The sequence below is a fragment of the Gossypium raimondii genome, chromosome 9 (assembly GCF_025698545.1).
Source record: "Gossypium raimondii isolate GPD5lz chromosome 9, ASM2569854v1, whole genome shotgun sequence".
In the NCBI taxonomy this organism is placed as follows: Eukaryota; Viridiplantae; Streptophyta; class Magnoliopsida; order Malvales; family Malvaceae; genus Gossypium; species Gossypium raimondii.
In genome coordinates this window covers 10,625,266-10,644,189 of record NC_068573.1, presented here as the reverse complement: position 1 = coordinate 10,644,189, position 18,924 = coordinate 10,625,266, and the positions used below count along the sequence as shown (strand labels likewise).

The following is an 18,924-nucleotide window of genomic DNA, read 5'->3' as shown; positions in this document are numbered from 1 at the left end:
GAAATCTTCAAAACTGCAACTTTCACTTTGATTTGTCTAAAACGGGCTGGCTTCAAAATAAACATATTTCTCTAATCTACAAATAACCAATCCTTTTCAATCCAAATGAAATCAAAATTACATGACAAAATTCTCCTCAAAAACAAAATGGTTTTTCAAGCAATAATGGCACATCCGCGTAAAAAGGGCTCTACCTTTTCCTTCTAATATCCCATCAAAATGTTCTCATTTAACCTCATGTGCCAAAAAAATGGGGCCTATAAACTCCAATCCAATCTGACCTACTGTCAATGACAAGGCTGAAATGCAGTTACCTTCTATTGTCTGCGGGGTTTCCATTTTCCTCTGTCACGAGGTGCTCCGGTCCAAACCTGTACGACAGTCGACGTGAAGGAAATGATACTAACAGCACCCATGGCATACATTGCTTTATACGGCACCATATTGAGACCAGAGAGATAGCAATATATTCCAGCTATTAGGTAGATGAAACTCAGACTCATTTCCTGACCCAGGATTCGTGGAAAGGGCAATGAGGAATTTACCAATGACTCCGAACTAAAGATACCATGTAGGATCATGCAGATGCATAGGAGCGAATCCAGGAACCTAGGAAAGCTCTTGTGCATTCCTATTCTCTGCAATCCCACAAAAACGTCTTATAATATCAACCATATAAATGAAAAAGTCATGGAAATGTAGGTGAAATTTAATACCTGCAACCAAGATACCAACGATGGACCAAACATTAGTGCTGCAACAAGGTGCAGCACCAGTAAGCCATGCCGTTGATGGAAGATATCTTCTTGTGCTTGACTATAACTGGGGCGGTTTTCTTTTGAAGGGGAACCAGGCTGGGATGTAACTTGCTGAGACGAACAATTGCCTTCACTTCTGTCATCAACTTCCTTTTTCCGTACATTACTGCGTAATGAGGCTGTCAAAGAGCTGTTACATTAAAAGGGAAAGCATACGAACAAAACAAATTAGAAGTTCGTACGGAAAATAGTTGAGCGCAAAAGGTTGAATCTACCAATAAAAAGTTAAAAGGGAACCAATAAAATGGTAATGATAGAGTCAACCGGCACTTACTTGCACAGAAAGCTATGACAACATAAAGCATGAGAGAAGAGTAGAATTAATAGACCAAGTGCCGGATGTACAAATGTAGACAAAATAATTGCCATGAATATTGGAACGAATAAAGGTCTGGCTCTTAGAATCCTTACCACCTGTTCCAAAAATAGATCAAGATCAAAATAAACAAATCACAGCATCAACTTTGCACATAAAATGGAGAAAGACAGATAAATCTTCAAATACTAGAAATTGTAATGTTCACCAGATTAGACATTAAATTACTTTCACTTCTACAAGCCTCATATACAAATGGCAAGTACAAAACGAAGAAAACCAGATTCAAGCCATGTTGGAAGTGGTATTGTTGAAATGGGAACATCCATTCACAGTTATACTAACTAAATATGCTATTTAACCAGAGTGCACTTCAAAGTTTTGGTAGATGCAAGGAGATTATGAATCCAAAAGATTTGACAGAGATTGAACCCACTAAATAGATATAGATAGTTGAGGCCAAGAGTCTACCTTCAATGAAAAGAATCTGGATGAAAGATTCATAAACCACTGAAGAAACAAAAAGAAAAAATTTCCTTTCCGTAGTTCCCACCTGCAATCAATTAAACCTAGCATGAGGTAGAATGCCAAAATAGACATCATTTAGAAATGGATGCTATATGATACATATATCAAATCACCCAATTCTATCAAATCATGATAATGGCAGTTGGAAAAGAAAAGAGAAAGTTGTTTAGTTTTCTCTAGGGATTTTCTTCAATTATCTAAAGTATTCATTGTATATAATTCACAAAATATTCATCTTGACATTTCGATGTTAATCCAACAAGAAAGGTAGACAGTCGACCAACCTCCTCTTCATGGAAACATGTAAATAGGCAGCCACATAGAAGACCAACTCGGATACCAATATCAGTAGAATTATAAACCCATTTGATAATAGGTAACAAGTTATTGACACAATGATGAAGCTACAGAATGGAGGAAATGGTTGAGATGTTATGAAGGAAAAGAACAAGCAAAACAAAATAGGTACAACAGCTAAAGGCAAAAATGGGAATGGTATTCTTAGGTTGGTCTCCACAGCTTTTAGTATAGAAGGAATCGGCCTTTCATGTGCTTGTCGCATCAGAGCAAAGAATAAAACAGCAACATTGAAGGCAAACATCTGTACAAGAAAGTCCAATATCATGTAAGTATCATAGACTGTACATAGTACAAATCAAAACAGCAGCATATGGTACTATAGAATCTGATGCTAGAATTTCTCTTTCTCTTCATTCAAAGACCTAAGAGATAACCATAACATACATGACTTTCATAATATGCACAAACTGGGAGGGTATAACGTGTCCTTTATTAATTTGCTTCAGCACATGTAGCTTCTAAACATTTACTAATAGCTGTTATAAAACATTTCCACATCAAAACTCATTCCTTACATAAATCTCTTGGACATCATCATCAGGTTCCCTGGAGAACCCTTATAGGGAATTGCTTCTGGTTACAGCACCCTATATTTTTACATGTTTCGGTGGGAAACATTTCCTAGCTTGTTTGTGTTACTGTTATAAGTATGTAGAGAACAGCCATTGCATTGCAATTGTTATAGGCTAGCACATTGCAACATATAATTCAATTACAACAAGCGCACTGTGATTTTCAAATGTAAATAACAATGCAATATCATTTGAAATAGCAGTATTTTGATTTTTGCACAATATCTTCACCCAAGTGAACTCAGCTAGAGGTCGTAGCATTCTAAAGCAACATCCACCAGATAATTTCTAATTATTATTTCACCTTTTAGGATGTAAAGAAACTAGTATCTGGATTTAGACGAAACCAGGAAAGAAAAATAAGCACTGAATATTAGATTGGCTCACCTTTGGACAGTATAGAAGCAAGTATCTGCTAGCTGCTTTAGTTACAGAAACAGCTAAGCTTGCCTTGTATGAACAATGTGGGTCAAGCTGCAGTGGTATCAAGAAGATAAAGAGCTGTAAATTTTAAGAACAGAATAACAGAATTTTGAAATTAAGGTAACATTTACGTGCAAGAAAGATGTGGCGCATCACCAGTAAGAGAACAACGGTTTTCTCAGCCCCAGTAGAAGTCCAAAGTGCTGGGGAGGAGTCAACCACAAGAGTCTCACTGTACAAGTTTGGAAATATATGAAGACCAGATGTAGGATCCCAAGCAAATGCTACAGGTGGGAAACAACGCTGTTTGCAGAGCTCTAAATGGCTCAGCAGAAAAGAACAACATTCAGGTCATGAAACAAGCTTCTAGAACTTCAGGATTGCAACGGAAATGGAAACACTAAGATTCTTACTAGTATTGTCCATATCTCCACCTTCATCAAGAAGCCCAGAACCTTTAATTCCACAGCTTGTAGTTTTCAAAGAGAAAGTAACAGGCAATAGGCCTAAATTAATTGCAAATGACAGATTGAAAGCAAGGGGGTGATCTTCCTTAAAAAAGATATCCTGCACAACATCAAAATTATTACCAAATAGTCATCATCTGGATGAAACCACATTAAACATGTCTTTTAAGTTTCCAAACCCTCTAAAGTAAGATGACTGCACTATAGGTATTCACCTCATGAAAATGTCTTGATGAAAGCATCGATATAGGAGAGAATTCTATCTCTCCTTCATCTGGATTAAAGAACTGCCCAATTGCCATGGAGGTGGTTGGTGGACTGCCTGAAATAGTCTGAGCACCACAGAGTCAATGCAAACAATTACTACAATAATTTTAAACTATATCCTAAATAAGAGAGAAGCACTACCATTTTTTATTTAAGGACCAAAAGGCAATATGAAGAAGCCCGACTTTTTGGCATACAAAAAATATGTGCCTTTTCATGTATTGCAACAATAAAATTATTACTCTAAGACCTAGGAATAAACATATTATGATGGAAAAAATTAACTCTGCATGAGGCAGGGATAAACAGTCTAGAATCAAAGTCATGCATACCAATGCTTAATATTTTTATTAGGTTCAATTTTGATAGGTTCCACAACAGGTTGAAAATCACAAAAACGCGGGGAAAATAGTTATGACTAAAAAGTTTCAGCATTCAACTATCCTTTTAGATCTCACAATATAGTTTTCAACTTTTTTACCTATAAGGACAAACGTATTTCAAATATAGATAGCTAAGTTAATGCACAAAACTATAAGTGTCAGCACTCAACAACCCTTTTAGATCTCGCAGTATAGCTTTTTACTCTCTCAACTTTAAGGTCAAATGCATTTCAAATATAGATAGCTAAGCTAAAGCACAAAGCTATCAACAGTGAATCAAAGATAAAAGGTATCTGATTGGTTCATGATGTATTCTTATAAAGGTAAATCCTTAAGATGAATGAGAATAAAAGAGGCAAAGAAATATCCAGAAACAATCCTATTGTGCATGATGTTGATGTTCCTGTAAAAGGAAAGGACATTAAGGACTAACGGCAACAATACCGTATGAGGTGCAACTGAGATAGTCAGATATCTGAAACCATGCATTTCCTCAGGGCCCAAATGAAGTAGAGCAGATGGAGATGCTTGCTCAGTCTGGCTGCCAGGCTCAATCTGGTAAGCAGAGCATATAAAAACAGGAGTGTCAACGTAAACACAATTACTATGAATCAGAATGCTCAATAAGTTGCTGCTCCAATAAGAAAAAAAACTACCAATTAAATTGGTTAGTAACAAGACTTAAACTTTCCAGAGACTATTTAGTGTGGTTTAGGGGACAAATAGCATTAATAGCATGAATTAGGGCTGAACAAACAGTAATAAAGAAGATAGAACTCTATAAAACTTAGGGTCTAAAAAACCTTTAGTTTCTTTATATTAATTAAAAGGCAAAATAATGCAGGCTGTTAAGTTTACGCTATTTGTATAGGCTTTCTTGCAAGTAAAGTTAATAGACTTTGTGCAAATAAAGTTTTATTCTTAACACTCGACTTAACCCTCAAACTAATAATCTTAGCTGTCCAAAATATATCTAATACTTAAATTATTATAAAATAAACTGCAACAATAAAATAATAAAGCTCCTGCGTTACTATTTGAGTTTTACATATAAAAGATCAAGAGACTTGCTACATACTCCCAATAGGTGCATAGCATAAATAGTAGCAAGTACTTGAGCACTATTGTTTCCCCAAATAGAATAACTTCAAAAAGTACAGTCCTTAGTACCTGCCTTGGTGCTTGTCCTGCAGGAATTTGCACCATCTTTGATGTCACTTCCAGAACGCTCTTACCAGCAGGCAAATCTGAAGGTAAGTTCCCTTTCTGGGGCCAAAGATGAACTCGGACTCCAGAACAAGGAGCAAGGTTTGTCACAAATATAAAGTGGCTTTTTCCGTTTGACCCCTGTTCATGCAAGTACACTAAATGAAGTTAGCATTGTCTAGTAAGTCAAAATATAAAAGGGGAAATGGAGGTTTTTTTTTTTTTTTTTGGGGGGGGGTGGGGGGGGGGGAGATTCAAAGGAATATTAAGCTGAGAGGAGCAGCTTTAGTGAAACTTTGTCACTTAGAAGAATTTCTGCTGACAAGATATAAATCTGTGCAATTAGGGTTTGACATTGCTTACACAAATTTCCAATGAGACAAAAAATCTAAAAGTTTGTGGATGTGAAATAAAGCTCACCAGTTCCAGTATGTCCAACCACCGCCTTCTCCCATCCATAGCCAAAATGTTAACAGTTTTTTTCTGAATATACAAATCCCTCTCAGGGACGTCATCACTCCAATGAACACTGCTAGGACAGTCAGAAAAGGTATGATCCTGAGAAACTGCAAGCATAACATAACATACCATGATTAGAGAAATTTAGGAATTATATTTTTACTATTATTTCAATGAGTATTCAAGTTCCACCACATATTAATAACTTTCTTTTGTGGGCTAGGGTAATTACATGCATATATATCTCCATAAAGAGTTCCTAAGTTTCATAAAATATAAAATTGAAACATTAATGTCCCGATAGATAATACCAGCAGTGTATTTTACATCCTTAAAAGGGACACGAGTTGACCAGAATAACTGTGATCTCCACTTGAAACTTTGCTGTATTCCACTACGAAGCATCTTTGATAATATTGCAAGTCTTTTTTGAGTGTCAGAAAGCGGCTGGCCTCTTCTGGAGTCTATCAAACTAAGGAGAGTATGCGACACCTACATGAAACATTTACATTCTGAATTGTCAACAAAGATTGTGCTCCAAAAAGCTGAAGCATCTCAATGGTAGCCACACCTGACCACCAAATGAAGTAAATCCAGCTCCCAACTTAACCATCCAAAAGGAAAGGGAGAGAAGCAGTCAGGAAAATAGATTCCACTTACTTGCACAACTAGTTGATTGCACCAACAAATAGCTTGATGTTCCATCGACAGCCATACATTTTTCATGCTTGTACTGCCTATCATAAATCCGTGAGTGGGAGGAACAATGCCATCCAGGGATTCCAATTTTGAGCGTACCTATAGTCAGAAAAGGAGACCATGATATATTCAGGCAAGGTTCAACATTTCAAGCAAGATATATACTTAAGACATAAAGCACCAATTGCATTTTATAGAAGCAAACAATCTAATCCAAACCATACCACACCCAATTTCGAAGAATACCTGATAATCATTATAACCACCAGAAATGGAAACAATAACTACATGAGATAGTTTTGGGCTTGAGACATATTCTCCGGTTTGAGTGGTTTGAACATCATAACCCTGTCTCCATTCTTGATTTATGCTTTCATAATAGTGACCCAGGGACGGCTGCAATGCCACAGGAGGAGATCTGGATAGAAATAGTAGATTCTTAAAGGGGAGAAATAGAATTTTAAAGAAAAGATAGACGAGAATTCTCAAAGAGCTCACTGGTGGGGACTTGAAAGAGTGAGAATAGTTTCAACAGTTGATTTCCTTAGATGGGGGTGGACCGTAGCAGCTCTAGCAACGAAACCACCCATAGAGTGACCAATCAATATAACACTTTTTGGCAAACTACCAGTGATTGCAGCACCCTCTCTTTCCCGGGCATCATGCGATTCTTTATATTGATCCAAAATCTGCAATAATAAGTTGGGTAATTATGAGCCTTCAAAGACAAAATGAGGCCTGATATGACATTGTCAAACAAACAAACAAGGTAATCTATGATTTAGTTGATTTAACCTGTTAAACTCTTTATCTCTTTGCAGTACTTTAAACATATGAAGTGAAAAGTGTGACCTCAAAACAAAGAACCATGCATAAAACATTCAAAATTCCATGTCAAACGGTTCAAAAAAAACTATCGCCAAGTTCTCATTGTAAACTAAAATTCGAAGGAAAAAAATGATACCCTGTGAATAGCATATACAACATATTCAGTGTGCTCTTCAAGTATCCGACCATCCATTGCAGAATGTTCCCCCTCAAGATCCACAGAAAACCAATCTAGCCTGTTAGCATATTGGTTTGGCAATTGAAAGTCATTCACATCCGCATTCCCTCCCTCCTCAGAAGTTAGATAAGCTTCTCTATAGAATGAATGTTCAAGTGCACCTCCTTGATAAGCTCTCTCAGATTCAGCTGCCAAGGAACGAACCTATAAGAAGGGTGAAAACTTGTAAACACCCTTTAGAAGCAACTCCATAAATTGAATAACATACTTGTGAGTTATTGACTATCTACAATGAAGCACTACCAATACTAACAACAATGGCAAAAAGGAGGACCTTGCCTGTTTGTAGCTACCGCCATTTCCTGGAATAAAGAGAACCGGAACTCCTTTGAGATTCTTCAAGTGTTCCTTAAAGTCAATGTTTCTCCAACCTTCGTGATACAAATACAAACCATATTTTGCGGACAAGACGCCCTCCGCAGTGGAAATGGGGATATAAGTTGGATACATATATGTCATGACACAACCATTTGATATAGGCTTCAATAAACCATACAAAGTAACTACAACAACCCATAGCAGCGCAATTATAAGCACCACTGCTCTTAAACTAGGACTAAACCCTTGCATTCTCGAATCATTACTTTTCCTTCTCTCGCTTTCCATAATTCAACATTCACTACACATAAAAAAGATAGATAAATATTCAAAAATAAAGAAGGAAAAAGAAACAAAATCATCTTAGGAATACTACATTTGAATAAACAAACGAATTTTTAAAACTACAGGCAATTAGAAAAAAAAATCTATTTAGCTTAATTATTAGCAGATCTACTCCAGAAAGCATAATTAGAGACGAAATAAAGAATAATAACAAATTTCATTTGAAAAGCTTAAGAGCAAAATGAAGGTTTTTCAGTTTATCTGATTTGAAGATAAAAAAAAAGGATGGAATTGTGAAGGTGAAACCTGGTCGGAGATGAAAATCCAAAGCATCGTGAGGTAGGAGAGAGAGAGCATTAGCGCATTTGCTTTCTGTTGGAAGGAGACGAACCGAAAATGGAAGGGATTGTTTCTAAATAACTGAATTTTAGGATCTGGCGGTTTTTCTGGTGGGTCGGATCCCCAATTTTAATATGGGCCGGTTTGAATGTTTGGACCTCAACACCGGTTCAGTGGCCTTGGATCGCGGAATCTTTACTTTCTCGATGACATTTGGGTTAATTCCACCAAAAGTCCTTAAACTATGCACCGAATTCTAGATTGGTCACTAAGTACGTTCCAATTTAATCCCCAAACTAAAGCAACATTCTAATCAAGTTTTCCTATTAGTCTAGCTTCCAGTTTCAATCTAATGCGGTTCATTTCTTAAACACATATGCATCAGATACACGCTGATATTTAACAACAAAACTAACAAAAGGATCTAACTAAAACAATATTTTAATTTAAAGATTCAACTGGAACGTATCAAAATTTAAGAAACAATTTGAAATTTATCCCACAATTGAGAGACATTTGATGCAATTAATCCATAAAATTTTATAAAATATAGTGACAAGTATATTTATCCTACACTTTAACTTAATATTGAATTTGTTTTGTGATTTACTTTTATTTAATTGAATTTAGTAATAATCTTTTATTGAATTTTGCAGTTAACAACAATTAATTAATTTAGTATTGAAATTTTAAATCTAATAAAATGTTTATTTTATAAAAGTTAAAAGCTTTACTTTTCTTTATATCTTTCTATTTTCATCTATAACATATATAAAAGTATGAGTTTAAAAAAAAAACTTTTGAACTGATGAGAATATTTTTATTTTTCATCATATTATTTCAATGACATTTAAAAATAATTATGATATTTAATTTAGAATTATTAGTTAAAAATTGTATTAATTTTAAAATAGAGCTATTAATTGAATAGAACTTTAAACATAAAATATAGGAAAATTTGTGATAATTATAATTATAACTAAATTACAATAATTATTTAAATTTTTACATAAAAATAGTTGTGCTAAATTTATTTTAAAAAATCGTGTTAATTTTATTGATGTAAAATAAAGTTATTTCTTGGATAGAATTCTACGTATCTTAATTATCACTTAACTATTGTTAGAGTTATATATCAATTAAAATTTGAGTTTAGTTTTATAAATAACATCTCGTAGTTAGACATATTTGATCAAATAGTGTCCAAGAAAAATACTGTTAAAAAATGGAATTTGTTAACATTAATAAGTTAAAATTATATAAAATATAATGGAGTTTTAAAGCGATGGTTCTTTGAAAAGACAATATCAAATCATATTTGAATAATAATAACACTAGAAAAATATGGAAGATATTTTAATTGATGATGAGATGATATAACGTTATGATCTCTTTTAAAATTTTTGTAAGTGGTTTATATTATAATTTGAAATAGCATATTGAGAAACAAATGGATACTATTTCATTATTAATTACAGTATATATTATTTTCACTTGGCATTAATTACTGTTTTAATTGATTTTTTAATATTATCAGTATAGTTATTAATATCAAATCAACTTTTCAATGAGAAAAACAAGAAAGTTAAGACGGATTAAAAGAGAAATTATTATTGTAAATATTAGGTAATTAATATTTTTACTCTATTTATTTATATTTTTCAATTTGAGTTTTATATAATTTTTAATATAAAATATTGCATGATAATTAATCTTTCACTTTATATGTTTTTTTCTAATTTTATTTATACATATTGATTTAGAGCATCACATTTGTTGCTAGCCTTGTAAGGAGATTTTGTTGAGAATGAAAGACAATTTTAAGGAGAAGCAATTTCTTTAGAATGATTTTGATGAAAATATTATTTTATTTTATTAAATTAATTTATATAATAATAAATAAAGTTAAAATTTTATATCGAATTACTTTACATTTAAATTATTATGTTTCCATTAAGAAAAATATTATTATTTTAGTTTTAAACAGTAAATTTTATTTATTTATATAATAAGTAACTTTATATTTATATATAATATTTTTGGCCACTTATATATAATATTTATAAATAATAAATTTATATAATAAAATCTAAAATATTTATATTAATTATTATTATGATCAATTTATTTATTATTAAGAAAATAATAAATAAAAATTAAATAGTGAAGAGTTTAATTTACCATCTACAACGAGTGTTTGCTATTTTTTATGGTTCTATTCATTGAATGAATTAATGAATTTATCTTTTAAAAATTATATTACTTCATATTAAATAATAACTTTTTAGCATTATATTTGAATTATGAAAACAATTTATTATTTCAATTATATATATTATTTATTATTTTGTGCTTTTTATTATTTAAATCAATCAAAACTATTTTATACATTAAATATGATACAATTCAAATAATGGATTAAAATCTAATTAAAACACATTAATTAAAAAGTTAATTAAATGCATGTAGCTTTAGATATTAGTTAAATAAAAATTAACTTAATTTATTAATTTCCTATACTTTTATAACTTAGCTTATTAATTGTTATTAAAGTAAAACAATTGTAAGAATTTTCGTTTATATTGAATAATAAAATTTAATTAAAAATAAATTTGATTATAGAAAGGCAAATTACACTTAGATGTCACTGAGCTTCGATTAATTATTAATTTTGCCACCGAATTTTTGAAACTTACAAAGATGTCATGATGTTATTTCATTATTACAAAACATTACTTAACCGTTTACTGTCGTTATTTGATAACATGCATTTGACGTGACAAATTAAATATGCCATGTATTTGAAAAAGTTAATTTTTTAATATTAAAATGTTTTTATTTCTTTATTTATCTTTTTTTCTTATTCTTTTCCTCTCTTTCCCTTTTCTTCTTTTCTTCTTTTCATCTTATTTCTCTTCCCAACAAACCTTAGCAGCCACCAATTGATTCCACCACCACGGTGGCTTCCCCAGACATTGAACCCGTCGATGGATCTCCCAAGGCTATCCCTTGATTCCGATAAACCCAACCCTAACCCTTAATCCTATGATTGCAATTGCTCGACTCTGAAATTTAGACTTTAAAAGACCATTCAAAGTTAAGTCATAACAAAAAATATGACAAAAAATAGTACATGAAATAGAAAATAAGGAGTTAAACTTAAAACACATGTATTACCTAGGAAATGCATCCACCGAGTCCCATGCCTTCAAAGAACTAATGAAAGGTGAGTGTAGTCACCAAATGTTTTATAATCTTTGGACTTTCAGAAGCACCCAATGATATCCTTATGATCATAGAGAGTGTGCCACTATTTCCAATTCCAATACCTTAAAAAATCACATATATAGATTTCTTATTATAATTTCGAACTCATATTAAAATTGAGTCCGCTACAAAAAAAAAAATCACAATATATGTCTTCATAAGACAACAATATATATGATTCATAAAACAAAATTGGTGTCTAATAAGTTGAGCTGAATGTGAACGCTCTAGCATAGAAACAAAACCATGAGCATAGCCTATGCTCCATGAACATGGAGATGATTTTCATTTTCCCCTATTTCTCTTCATCAACATAGTTGCTCTCATAGTCAACAAACAATATCACACCAACGGCAAAATCTTTGATGATGAAAAAAAATGGGGTTTTTTAGGGAAAGCCTTGGGAGATCTATCAATGGGTTTGATGTCCGGGGAAGTCACTGGTGGTGGTGGAATTGGTGGCTGCTAATTTTGTTGGGAAGGGAAATAGGATGAAAAGAAAAGAAGAAGAAAGGGGAAAGAGTAAAAAATTAAGGAAAAATAAAAAACAAAACAAATATTTCAATATTGAAAGTATATTTTTTCAAACACATGGCACAATTAATGTGCCAGGTTAGACACACGTTACCAAATAACCGGTACTAAACAGTTAAATGATATTTTTATAATAATGTGATAATGTTAGTGGCATCTTTATAAACTTATAAAATTTGGTGGCAAAATTAAAGTTTCGTGATCTTAAAATAGTAAAATAAAATTCAAAATTTAATTTAAAAATCGCATGGGTAAAGTGATAAGATTTTCTATAACCTGAATTCATCAAAATTGACATTAATCTTAAAATGCATAAGGAAAATTAAGTCATTGGTAGATTTAGATGGTAGAAGAGGAGTATATATTTATATTTATATTAAAAATATGTAGAGTAGTGAAAATAGATATAAACTCAAGAAGAATTCAAATAATATGGATCATAACATTAGAAAAGAAGCACAAAGCTAAGTTGCATTGGAAGTGCAACAATGAAGAAAGGTTTTCAAAGGAATAATATTATACAGCGCGGCCTCTATTAATGGCTCTTGATGCCATAGCTCTCAAATTGGCTCTAGCTAAAGCAAGAGGGATCCTCGTTTGCTCATTACCTTCATGCCCACTGCTTCCTCTAAAAGCCTCCATGAATTCTTCCCTTTGCAGCCTTAAAGCTAATGCCGCATCTTCATCTTGACTTGGTGTCCCTCTCCTCCTACCGGTACGCACTAACCGCGAAAGATCATTGTCTCGTTGCAGCCTTGCTGATTCTGCATTGTTATCTTGGTTCGGGTCCCCTCGCCTTCTCGTCATGTTGGTATCCGTGTTTACTAGTCGCGAAAGATCCTCCCTCTGCGGCCTTGCCGCCAATGCTTGATTTTCAGCTCGAGTTCGAGTTCGAGTTCGAGTCGTTCGCGTGCTTCGAGTTCCGCTTTGTGGACTTTGACACTCAAAGGCTTCCTTGCTATTCAAGGCATTAGCAGCAACAGCCTTCCTTGTTTCAACCTCTTTGGGAAACAAAAGCTGTATTGTATTCCAAAGAACTGTGTTCACAGTGCAAGATCTTCCATTGCTGCAAATAAGGGGAAAAGAAAGTTCATTACAATGATCTATACCATTAATGAGGAGCCTAAGGAGTGGCGACTGGAGCTGGTTTTTACCCTATTAGCTGCCGGCACTTTGGGCATCTTTTCCCACATTTATCTGCAGCTGATCTCAAACATTTCTTACAGAAACTACGATCAAAGAGAAAGGAGGCTTCACTTTTATTAAAATGACAAAATCAATATAAAAAACACAGATTTTGTCTGGTTTTGTTGTATTAAAACATTGGGTTTTTTTTACCTATGTCCACAAGGAGTTGTGCTTGGTTCAAAACAGATATCCAAACAAATCTATGAAACCAAGCAAATAACATTGTTATTAATAGAAGATAAATGAAAGTTAACAAATATAGACAAAATCTAAAGATTCTTACTGCACATGAAAGCTCTTCTCTAAGTTTATCCATACAATGAAGAGCTGGCTCATTTGCTTTTGGATTCTTCTCATCCTCCACGACAATTCTTTGTTCCATTGATTTTTTCTCACTCTCTAGGCAACGTCAAATTTTATTCAAGTTCTTGTATTTTATAAATAAAAAGAAAAGAAAGGTTCCAAAAATAATCACCTTCTTTTGGAACCTCTTGTTCTTCATCGAGATTTAATGGAGTTCTCTGAGCCCTACGTTTCCTGAATTAAAAAAAAAGAATAAAAAACCCATGAACATATAAATAAATCAATAATCAAATAAATAAAGGAACAATGAAAAAAATTCTGGGATTTATTTAGTTTACCTTCTTGAACTGGTGCATGGCGGTGTGTTGAATATCGAATCAGAGCGTTTCTTTTGTTTAGATTGTTGGCGGTCTGGGGTGTCTTCGACGACGAGACTAGCTATGATGAGGGCTTCTTCGTCCCATCCAGCCATGGCTGCCACGGATTTGAATCTGGGACTAAACAAGTTATCGACATTTTGGCTAGTCTCAGCTTTGTTTGGCTGCTGGGAATCTTCTGGGGCTTGTTTCGCTTCTTCTCTCACCATTTTTCTTTTTCTTGGGGAGGAAAAAAAGAAAATGAATGGAAATTCGCTTCCCTTACGGAGGTAATGATACTAATTCCTAACGGTCGAAGTTTTTGAATTTGGTTCCTGAGCTGTTGGCTTTTGCAACGGCTATAATTTTTAACCCCCAAAAATATATAAAGTGGGTTAATTGTAAAGACATCCCTAAATCATGACTCAAATTTCAAATTAGCCCTATAGTTTTAATATATTTTATTTGAATTTTTAAAGTATTTCTACTTTATCAATTAACTCAATAGCTGGAGAGTTAAACGCTCCTTCGAATTTACCATGACTTTTTTTTATTTGTGACATAAAGCATATTTAAATATAGAGAAAAGTATTCAAACCCTTCATGTTAATTAAAAATTCACTTACCCCTAATGAGTAATAAGGTTTAATTATTAAATGAATTTTAAATAAAATGACAACTTTACTTTTATTAATTATTAATTATTTTCAATTTTATAAGTTTCAATTTAAATAATAAAATATAATTATTTATAAAATTATTTCAATTATTATTAAATTAAATTATAAATGACATTATATTAAAATATATGCAATTTTTTTAAGTTACACAATACAAGTACAACAAATAAATTTGAATAATATAACTATAATTAATTATTATAAAGTATGATCATATTGATAATAATATATTAAGACCTAGACCTTAAATCTATACAACACCCATATATAGCAGACATAAGCTGAAATAAATATAGACTCAAAACCCATACATAGTTTATACAAAGTGAGACTCTAAAGTTGTCTAGAACAGGAAAGTAAGGCTTCATTAGTTGTAAGCACTTTTTTTTAAATGTTATCAATAATAATTAGATTTAATTTTCGTCTTCTCTCATACTTTTTAAATAATTATTTAAGCAAATACATGTTAGCTATTTAATTTTAATTTAATTGTATTAACTTTGAGATTATTCTTTTCTTTTTATATTTTAATTTATTTATTTTAATTCACACCTTCTAAATAGAAACTAATTAAATTTACATACAAACGATTTAATGAATTCATTTCAATCTTAATATATACTTGAATTAAATACAAATTCAAAATGTTTGATTTTAATTGAAATCAAATATATATATATTTATGAAAAGTACAAATATATTTAATTTTATATCATTTTAATATATAATTAAATTTTATTATTTAATTAAAATTCAAAAATAAACGAAATAGAAAGTACATAAATAAATAACAACAAAGGTATAGTTATCTTTTTCATTTAAATTTTGCTTAATAAATATATCCAATGGTCAAGTAAGTGGATATTTTTAAAGCTAAAACCATAGAGGTTAAGTGTCTTTTAAGAAATAAATTTCCTTCTTTTTAGCAAATTTTTTATCAAATCTTAAGGGCTTGGAAATGTATTTTCATCTAACCTTAAAAAGTATAAATTGGAATTTTTCAAACTTTCAGGATAAGTGGTTTCAAGGATTTGAATACTTCTTTTGAGGGTAAATTACATAACTTCGAAACTTTTTCTATATTGGGATATAAATATTTTTATTTAAATTAGGTCTTGAATTTGAAATTTGTTCACATTTGAGGCTTGAATTTTTTTTCTTCCAAATTATTAAAAACTCTTAAGTTTAGCCACCAACGTGGGAACAATTGTCAAAATAAGACCTAATAAGAGAATAATTGCCAAGTTCAATAAATAACTTGACAAAAAAATTTTCAAACCCTAAAATAAGAATAATTATTTCATCCATGCCTCTATATAATAACAGTTGCCAAGTTTAAAACTTAACTTGGACAAAAAAAAATTATAGATCCCATTATGAGAAAGTTTCCAAGTTCAAGCTCCAACTTAATCATTTTGTTTAACACATTGACCTAAATTGAAATTTGATTCTTACGGTTTGAAATATTACTATATCAAATCCAAACAATTATTTAAGTTCTAAATTGATAGTTAGATAAAAATAATAATTTAATTAATCGTATAAGATCTAACTAAAATCTTTTTTTAAAAACTCCTAACACCAATTTAAAATCTAAATCATAACATGAAATTAATGCTACAAAACTCTACCAAATAACAATTTGTTATGTACAGAAGATCAATCCAATTTCTACAAAGATTATCATCATAATATGAAGGGTAAAAGAAGTCTATTACAGTAATCTATTCCTTCTCTTGCACTTTATTTGTATTTTCTTCTTCTACAAACCAAGTTCCTGCTTTTTTATTAGTTGTAGTCTGCCATGGCAAAAGAGAGTTTTTTGGGTTAGCAAAGTTTCGCAACACCCTATCTTTTAGCCCTGTGTCGGTGACCTCACAAAACCGACTCGACCAATCAACTGGTTCGACGGCTCTAGTCCCTAATCCAGGGGCTCGGTCCTTGGACCTTACGTTTTGCTCATCTTTCCAATCAGCCACGTACGTAGCCACTCTCCTATAGAACTTCTGTTTGAACACTTCCCATACTTGGTATTTGTAGTGGTTTACAACCATCATTCTTCTATCAACATCTATGAATCTAAAATCATCTCTCAAATGGAAATGATGTACAATATTGATTAATGTGGAATTCAATGCTTCTGGCTTCACTATACTCTTGTGCCTCTCCGGCACCGCGAGCCGACACGTGTATCCGACCATCACGCCTTGTTTCGGTATCCGTTTGAGCCCTGACGGTCCAAAACTGTAACATGAGACACGAATTTCACCAATTGAAATGTTTCCGAAACTAGTTATGGTTGAGGTTAAATTTGAGATCACATCATGTAAGAATAAGCCCGTAGGCAAGTGCAAAAACTCGTCTACATCGATGAACCCGATCCATTCACAAGAACCCTTGGCTCTCAAGGCGCAATGAGAGAAACCTCCTTCTTGGGTCTTGATCCATGGCCAAATGTGCCTCGAGATGTTGTAACCGGCGTTGAATAACGATTCGATGACTTGATCAGTGTCGTCGTCACTGTTGTTATCGTAAATGTACCAACGTTGTACCCCGATTAGGGCATGGTAGATGACCCATTCCTTCAAAAACCTCGCTTGGTTACGTGCCATGGTGCAAATGCAGGTTTCGTGTGGTTTTCGGGTGGGTAACGGGTCACGACCAGAATCCGACAAGAAACCCAATCGGGCTATGGAAGGTAATGTTCCTCCACCCTTGATCCTAACTGAAACCTTAACAGAGCTATTGACTTTTTTTTGACTATTCAAAACAATTAAAGGCGTTCTGCACCGTACGATCTCTTGAGCTATTGATAAAACCTCTGATCGCAACACAAGTTTTAGCCTGCTAAAATCTTCGCCGTACACGCACTCAAATCTTGAAGCGTTGGAGACTCTTTCTGGCCGTAGATTAAGACCCTTGACAAAAACGACCGTCGTATTATCATTATCGACCAAAGCTTCGTACGCAAGCGAGTCCCAGTAGTGAGTGGGACCAGCTGGAAAGACCCCATTTGACTTTGAACCAACCGTTATAAGCAGTCCACGTGGGCCACTAGGACATCGTACGATCTGCTCACCTAGCTGCTCCGTATCAACACGAGCCGGCGACTGCTTAAGCCGCGGGACGGGTGAGGTGTTATGAACCGAGAGGTACACGCAGTCAAGTTCCTCTTTGGTAAATAAACGAGCCGACCGAGGGTATTTTAGGAAAAGTATAACTTGATCGGGGAGCAAAACGGTTTCACGAACCGAGAGTATCTGAGTTACCGGATGTTCGCCAGACACGATGGCGTTTGCGGTTGGAGTTTTGCGTGCGAACTTCAACACAGGCTCGAATCTTTCTGTTTTTTTTTTTTAAATACATAATTCAAAAAAAAAAAAAAGTAAGCTACTGATGAATAAAAAAACCAAAAGAAATAGCTAAAGAAATAGACAAAATTACCTCCAAAAAGAAAGCGAAAGTTAGAGTAGGAGAAGCCATTGAAAAGAACGAAAGTGGAGACGATGAAAGCAGCGAACCAGAAAAATCTGCCCCAGGAATTGATGTAGTTCCGACTACGGAACCTCATTGATTTCCGTCCCTTTGGAAACCAATTGAGAACAACCAAAAACTTTCTCATTCATCTGAGTCGTTTTGGCTCGATTATCGCAGGTTTTTTAAATCCAAATATTATTTTTGTTCGTTTGGATTTTCTTTCGAGTACTCGAAAACTGAAAAGAAAATTTAGGGGAAAATAAAAGAAATTAAAAAGAGAGAAAATTTAGGTGCTGCTATCAAAATCATGCTTTGATGTTTCGACCGTTCGTGTCGGTTTATATTCGGTCGTTACTTTTTCCTCCGTTTCCTCGGTGATGATCCTCTGTGTTTAGAGGTTCATCTTGTTTTTTCACCTCTTTGGCTGTTCTCCAATAAGATTATGCCACGCCATCATTACCTGATGATGAAAAGGGTTTTTTATTTACTACTTTTAATCGTGGCCTTGTTGCTTTGGGGATTAATTGTTGTTTTCAGTAACTTAGGAAGAATCCAAATAGGTAAATTATTTCATTTAGAATATTAACCTTTAAAGGATTGAGATTTTTCTTAT

At 33.1% G+C, this 18,924-nt stretch overlaps 2 protein-coding genes across 3 annotated transcripts; both read right to left on the bottom strand.

Moving 5' to 3' along the window:
• Positions 1–4: 4 nt before the first annotated feature.
• LOC105798405 (hypothetical protein) lies at positions 5–8,549 on the bottom strand. Of its 2 annotated transcripts, none has more exons than XM_012628456.2 (19): positions 8,474–8,549; positions 7,839–8,183; positions 7,463–7,708; positions 6,997–7,187; positions 6,745–6,916; positions 6,460–6,597; positions 6,111–6,291; positions 5,761–5,906; positions 5,305–5,481; positions 4,579–4,689; positions 3,700–3,816; positions 3,431–3,584; positions 3,174–3,334; positions 2,982–3,068; positions 1,947–2,263; positions 1,606–1,687; positions 1,093–1,232; positions 717–948; positions 5–638 (listed from the first exon to the last, which is right to left on the bottom strand). In XM_012628456.2, the coding sequence occupies exons 3-19, from the start codon at positions 7,517–7,519 to the stop codon at positions 318–320; spliced, it is 2,784 nt and encodes a 927-aa protein (XP_012483910.1). In that variant the 5' UTR covers positions 7,520–7,708; positions 7,839–8,183; positions 8,474–8,549; the 3' UTR covers positions 5–317. The 2 variants fall into 2 exon arrangements, with proteins under 2 accessions (XP_012483910.1, XP_012483909.1); XM_012628455.2 differs by having other exon boundaries at positions 7,844–8,183.
• A 4,180-nt stretch (positions 8,550–12,729) lies between these two features.
• LOC105798404 (glycosyltransferase family 92 protein RCOM_0530710) lies at positions 12,730–18,664 on the bottom strand. The gene is made up of 8 exons (XM_012628454.2): positions 18,279–18,664; positions 16,562–18,177; positions 14,137–14,453; positions 13,971–14,032; positions 13,779–13,894; positions 13,646–13,695; positions 13,462–13,536; positions 12,730–13,373 (listed from the first exon to the last, which is right to left on the bottom strand). The coding sequence occupies exons 1-8, from the start codon at positions 18,454–18,456 to the stop codon at positions 12,824–12,826; spliced, it is 2,964 nt and encodes a 987-aa protein (XP_012483908.2). The 5' UTR covers positions 18,457–18,664; the 3' UTR covers positions 12,730–12,823.
• Positions 18,665–18,924: the final 260 nt, after the last annotated feature.

Excerpts from the sequence above, each read along its gene's own strand:
- LOC105798405 (XM_012628455.2), bottom strand. The coding sequence starts at position 8,170 with ATGGAAAGCGAGAGAAGGAAAAGTAATGATTCGAGAATGCAAGGGTTT. Across the intron at positions 7,188-7,462 it reads TTGTATATGCTATTCACAGG|ATTTTGGATCAATATAAAGA; the intron begins GTATCATTTTTT and ends TTATTATTGCAG. Across the intron at positions 3,069-3,173 it reads AAACCGTTGTTCTCTTACTG|CTTGACCCACATTGTTCATA; the intron begins GTGATGCGCCAC and ends ATACCACTGCAG.
- LOC105798404 (XM_012628454.2), bottom strand. The coding sequence starts at position 18,456 with ATGAGAAAGTTTTTGGTTGTTCTCAATTGGTTTCCAAAGGGACGGAAA. Across the intron at positions 13,895-13,970 it reads ACAAGAGGTTCCAAAAGAAG|AGAGTGAGAAAAAATCAATG; the intron begins GTGATTATTTTT and ends GACGTTGCCTAG. Across the intron at positions 13,374-13,461 it reads AAGTGCCGGCAGCTAATAGG|CAATGGAAGATCTTGCACTG; the intron begins GTAAAAACCAGC and ends CCTTATTTGCAG.